This window comes from Arachis ipaensis, chromosome B09 (assembly GCF_000816755.2).
Source record: "Arachis ipaensis cultivar K30076 chromosome B09, Araip1.1, whole genome shotgun sequence".
Lineage (NCBI taxonomy): Eukaryota > Viridiplantae > Streptophyta > Magnoliopsida > Fabales > Fabaceae > Arachis > Arachis ipaensis.
Genome location: NC_029793.2, coordinates 112,031,952 through 112,038,679, shown reverse-complemented (window position 1 = coordinate 112,038,679; position 6,728 = coordinate 112,031,952). Strand labels below are relative to the sequence as shown.

General features: G+C 33.3%; 1 protein-coding gene across 1 annotated transcript; it reads left to right on the top strand.

Moving 5' to 3' along the window:
* LOC107617412 (malate dehydrogenase) lies at positions 3,273-6,535 on the top strand. Its single transcript, XM_016319169.2, has 7 exons — positions 3,273-3,429; positions 4,312-4,470; positions 4,599-4,774; positions 5,208-5,485; positions 5,597-5,732; positions 5,820-5,931; positions 6,068-6,535. Exons 1-7 carry the CDS (start codon positions 3,387-3,389, stop codon positions 6,160-6,162), a joined length of 999 nt encoding a protein of 332 aa, XP_016174655.1. The 5' UTR covers positions 3,273-3,386; the 3' UTR covers positions 6,163-6,535.

The following is a 6,728-nucleotide window of genomic DNA, read 5'->3' as shown; positions in this document are numbered from 1 at the left end:
TTGTCATCAACTTTCAGGTCTATGAAAAAAAAAAAATCAAATATATAATAATATTTTATTCACATAATTGATATCACATTTACATATATTTCATCCCACCTAATCTATAAGCTACAATCATAAATTCTGAAATAATGACAAACACAGACAACATAATATTCCACATTCTTAATATTCTAATTTCAGCTTCAACTGCACTAATTTTCCATCCCAGAGATATTTTTCAATGATCTTCACTAACTGGAATTTTATTTCTCCCAACTATGGCTTCTTCTTCTTCTTCAACATTTGTCCATTTAAAAAAATCACACCATCTCTTATTGGGAGTCTGCAACACCAAAAACCCAAAAAAAATTGAGAGGAAGAACAACTACAAAACCAAGAATAATTTGATAAATAAGACACAAAATCAAGTTGTAACAATTCAACCAACTCACATTATAGTTAGACATCCATAAAATGGTCTCTCTAGATTGGAATCCGTCCTACACCACCGAAGAATAGGACGCAATCCACAACCGCACCAATGCAGAACCTTCCCACCTCTATCACGGTGTGTGTCCTACACCCAGCCACCATGTGAACAAGCTCTACTAGAACTACCTGAGTCATGGCTGCTGCTCCCCAACATCCTTCTCAATTCTTGAAGAGACTACTATGATTTGAGAAAATTTGGGCTGCTAGGTTTTATGTTCAAATTGTGATGGGTTAAATTGGTGCCTTGAAGAATTTGGCAACGTCATCTAACCGTTAGGTGCCAAGTGTTAATTAAAATTGCTAAGTCAGCTTTCTGGTAACGAAAAACGACGGAAGGACCAAATTGAGACACAGGTCAAAATTTCGGAGTACAATTAGAGTCAATTAAAAGTTTGAGGGCTAAATTGTATCGAAAGTCAAATTTTAGGAGCCATTTTAAGTATTAATTCTATGATTTACCTATAATTTTTAATTTATCCTCTTTTAATTTTATTTTCTTTTACTTTTAAATTTTATTTTTCATGTTTGTCCTTCTTTACAAGGTGTTTGAAAAATTAGTCTCTTCTTTACAAGCTGTTTGAAAACTCCTTTAAAATTCAATTTTTATGGTAATTGAATTCAATTCCAATGTTTGAAACAAAAATAATTAAATTAGTTTAGATGGAATTCAAGTCAATTTTATTGTTTTCTTTCAAAATCAATTCCAATCTATGATGCACGAACATAGGACACGTCACGACACAGGATACGCCAGCACACAAATTTTGACATATATATAAAATATAAATTAATTTTCTATTATTTTAAAAGTCTTATTTTAATTATATAAAGTATTTAAAATATTTTTTTGCTTTAATAAATAATAATATATACTATTTCTAAATTTATTTCAATAATACATGTTAATAATAATGTTGGACACGCTGACACGTGATGATATTTAGGTGTATCCAAGTGTGTCTGGAGAAAATTTTTTTATTTTTTCTTAAGACAGTTGGACACAACAGAGACACGTGTCGGACGAGTGTCGTGTCCAAAATGTGTCCGACACGTAGACACGACAACTCAGCAAAGTGTCTGTACTTCATAGATTCCAACCAAAATAGGTCCAATTTGAAATTCTATTCTATTGGAATTTCACTCAAAACTTCAAATGTCTAAAATATCCTTATAATCTAATTACTTTTTCTTAACTTTTCTTATTTACTTTCTTTCAACGCCTCCCACCTTTCAACATACAATTTCTCTTCTCTTACCACCTTCATCCTTTTCTTTTCCTTCCCTTCTCCTTCAACTCACTTAATATAATATATACTTATTTTTTTTAAAAGATCTACTATGTAGATTTAAAAAAATATTCATATGTATAAATTTTATGTGTTTAATTTAGATTAGTAACACTAAACGTTTGTTAGTCTATTATGTCTAAATATTTTAAGTTAAGTTGTGTCAGTCATGATACTAGCAAAAGTAGAATAATTTTATCTCATTTTAATGACATTAATTAGTTGCTATAATTTTTATTAGTAACTATTTTTTTTACTTGCTATGCCATTAAACCACTTAATAAGTTTGTTCTTAATGGTTCATATTTATTTTTTTGCTGTTGGTTTATTGTTAGAATTAACCATAAAAAATTATTTAATTCTTTTAATTAATAATAATATTTTTTAAGTTTAATATTTTAGATTAATCTAATTTTTATTTTTTAAATTCTATTGCAAGGACAAACTTGCTAATGATTGTAAAGTTTATCCACTGTAACGGCAAACTTCAATATTTTTATGAAGTTCATCCACTGAAACAGCAAACTGAAAGTCAGATGCAACTGAAAATAGCATGTTTTCGCTCCTAAGATTTGTATAATGAATCCACAAAAATATTACAATAGCCGCTCATCTAACGCATCCTCAACTAACTTCCCACAAACCATGTCTCTGAACCACGACAAGTTGACGGTCCACTTATTCCAGTTCTATCTGTAGTTTAGATTTGGTACATGTCCTAATAATTGTTGCCATAGCTCTTCTGTAGAACGCTCCTCATAGTACTACTCTCAACCATCAACGCAACTACTAAGTGGGTCTCTATCAACATTCAGACCCATTTGATATGACATGTCTTGTAGGGTGATCATTATCTCATCACATAGCATGTGAAATATGTGGAACTCTAGCCGTCATTTCTCCACCAACGCGAATATCAAAGGCCAATTATGATTCCTCTCAACCATGTATACCACATGATCGAAACTAGTCTATTGAAAACATTTTCTGATACGTTCATCGGGTCTGATCACTAAATTTCGACCATCCGTAACATCCTAATAAGCTAAAAAATAATTAACATTTTTGTCAAATATGTTTAAAATAATATACATTTATTTAAACTTATCAAACACTAAAAATTAAACATCATACCAGTTAACCAAATCTACCAACAATATGTTCTATCTGATCTAATCTATACAACATATTTTCATACCCTACTAATTCTTGGTCTATCAAATTATTTAAAATCAAATAAGTACAAAATTAATAACAATAATTTTTATACCTACATAATTCAAAAATCCTTAATATTCTACAGAATAACTATCAACAAAATTAAAAAATTTATTAAAAATAAAATATTCAATCTAAAGTTTTTTAGGAGTAATTTGAATATTTATTGATCATGAATTATGAATGAAAATAATTGATTTGGGATATGCTAAAGTCAAGAATTATGAACCGAATGCGACGTCGTTTCAGGACATCTAAACGTGGCAAGTGGCAACGACCAACGGCGATCTCCGCAAGAATAAATAGAAAGGAAGGGTCCTCTTTAGTTCACACACACTCTCCCTTTGACTAACCTACACTATTATTCCTCATTTCTTCTTCCATTTTCTTCGATCGACGGTTCCAATGGCCAAAGATCCAGTTCGCGTTCTCGTCACCGGTGCTGCAGGTACCTTCTTTCCTTCCCTACCTGTGTTTCTCATCATCATCAACATATCCACACTTTGATCTTCTGTTTCATTTGCTTCCACTTGTGCTTTATTGTAATTTTTTTGCAGCTTATGAATTCTAGGTTTGTGTCAAAATTGATGCCTTTGTTTTGTTTAATGGATCTTCTATTCTGATTTAGATCAGATCTGATCCTATGAATCGATGATTTTTCATGCCGATTTAAAAGCTTCAGATTTATTTTCATGGTGTAAACTGGTTCGGGAATCGGGATTCGCTTTGTTTTGAACTGGGTTGTGGTTTCATAATGCATTAGGAGCTGGAAGTTCATTTTTTCTTTAATAGTTTTGGGATCTGTCTTGTTATGCTATCTGAGCTTTGGGTACTGAAGAACAACTAATTTTGTGACATTCAGTGTAGAAAATTGACCTTTTGACGATGTTATTATAAAAAATTGTTACAGATGATTGATTTCCCTTTTATTTTTTTGAAGTTACTAATTGATCTCCTTTTGATTAGCTCAAAATAAAACCGGGAGTCACGTTGAACTTTTCTGATGGCGCTATTCATTTCTTTTTTGTGGTATTTATCTAAGATTTTTTTCTAGAGTCTTGTTTTAAAGGAGATGCTATATGCTATATATATATATGGCATACCATGAATTTGATGATGGAATATCAAATTTTTCTCCATGTCACAAAATATATAAAGCTAGCTGTAGATTGTTTCATGAATACTTGTAATAACTTAGTTGAGATAATTCTCTGAATGTACTATGGTGGTATGCATCAATTTGCTTTTCAGTAGCACAGTTCTTTTATATTTTTGTGCAGCTGGAAAGAAAACAGACATTGTCTTACTAATAAAATACTTTAAACTTTAGGGCAAATCGGGTATGCTCTTGTCCCTATGATTGCCAGGGGAGTGATGCTCGGCGCTGACCAGCCTGTGATCCTTCACATGCTTGATATCCCACCAGCAGCAGAGGCACTGAATGGTGTTAAAATGGAGTTGGTTGATGCTGCATTCCCTCTTCTCAAAGGTTTGAGTTTCCTCCAATTAAATGTTACATGAGATTCATGGTTTACCACTTTGGACTTGACACTGGGTTATTTCGTTTATATGAGTTATCCACAACCTAATGAGATATTTTGAAATCATTCGTGTCAGGTGTTGTTGCTACAACTGATGTGGTTGAGGCATGCACTGGTGTCAATATTGCTGTAATGGTTGGTGGCTTCCCAAGGAAAGAAGGTATGGAGAGGAAAGATGTAATGTCCAAAAATGTCTCCATTTACAAGTCCCAGGCTTCTGCTCTTGAAAAGCATGCTGCTGCAAACTGCAAGGTAACATTCAAGATATGTTGGAGATGCATGTTGTGTTCTGCCTATTGATTGAATGCTAATTTGTCATGATTTCTGTGTGGTGATGTCGTATGTACAACCACTATACCATAAGGATTGCTGATTCTATTATATGTTCCCATTAAGATATCTGGGGTTAGAATTCTTTTAATACTGATGTGAATTCATGTACAAGATGAAAGTTTTTACTTAAATTACCTTGGACTGTGTTATTTAAAGCATTGCACCTGATCAAATGTGTAATTCGATTTGTATCTTGAAAGTTGAAGTCCTTGTGATCACAGGGTGTTGAAAAATATCTTTTCCTTTTTTAATTGAAATAAGATATGTTCTATTTAGTTTTGATATGATATGTTTCAGTTTTATATGTTTCTTGGAACATTTATAAGCTTTAATTCTCTGGATTATCATGCAGGTTCTGGTTGTTGCTAACCCGGCAAACACCAATGCTTTGATCTTGAAGGAATTTGCTCCATCCATTCCTGAGAAAAATATTTCTTGTTTGACTAGACTGGATCATAACAGGGCCTTGGGTCAAATTTCTGAAAGACTGAATGTTCAAGTTTCGGATGTGAAAAATGTTATTATCTGGGGTAACCACTCATCAACTCAGTACCCTGATGTCAACCATGCAACTGTTAGAACCCCAGCTGGGGAAAAGGCTGTCCGGGAGCTTGTTGCTGATGATGCCTGGTATGTTGACTAAACTACAAGAACCAACTTATCAGTTTCAATGTTTTTTTTTTTTTTTTTTTCTTTCTTTTTCTTCAAAATAAACTTCTTATTGAGCATTCCATTATCTAGGTTGAATGGGGAATTCATAACTACTGTCCAACAACGTGGTGCTGCAATCATTAAAGCTAGAAAGCTCTCAAGTGCACTATCTGCTGCCAGTGCTGCATGTGACCACATTAGAGACTGGGTTCTCGGAACTCCTGAGGTTGGTCGGATTAGTCCTGATCTTCTTTTAGGTTCTATATGAAGTTCCCAGCTCAGTTTTCTCAATTTTTTGTCTCTTCTGGTTCAGGGTACCTGGGTGTCAATGGGAGTTTATTCTGATGGATCTTACAATGTGCCTGCTGGACTGATCTATTCATTCCCTGTCTATTGTCAAAATGGAGAATGGAAAATTGTTCAAGGTAAGAGCTTGGTTGATTGTTTCGAAGAAATGAATGAGGCACATTTGATCTTTATATTGTAGTATTATTTTTTTAACTTATGTCCCTCCACATTCCTATATTTTAATTATAAATTGTTATTTTCTACTAAACACAGGACTTACAATTGATGAGTTCTCAAGGAAGAAACTGGACCTGACAGCAGAAGAGCTCTCCGAGGAGAAGGCTTTGGCTTACTCATGCCTCTCTTAGACCGCTGCTTGTTTACCTATAGAATTAGGCGCAATTTTTGAATAATGCCTTTCCAAGATCCCGAGAAACTTTTGATGGAGTCTCCATTTTTTTGGAAATTACTTGTGTATTGTAGTGTCTGTTCCGTAGTATATTTGACCTTTATGATTTTTAACTCATGGCCATGGATCAGAGGCGTAATCTTATATGCTTATGAAGCTTATGTGACCAATCTAGGTCTTTATTTTCGTTTTTGGTGTGTGAATGCCAATGCAAGTGTCTTCTTTTTTTTTCTTTCTATTTTCATCAGTACTTGGTGGAAACATTATTTTGGTAATTTGGTTATACCTGTTTACTAGTGTAAGCCATTACAAAGGGTCAATAAATCAAAATAGTGAAGTCATATCTCTCTGATATCTCTTCTTTGATTTGGCTGGACATGCACAATGCATTTCTCTCTGCTTCAGCGATTGCACGTCAGTACAATTTGGTGGTACATTACGTTAGGTTCAAGAATCAACATGGATTATTTTATTTTACTTTACTATTATTAATTATTTTATCTTTGGCCTATGATGTCCGGATAC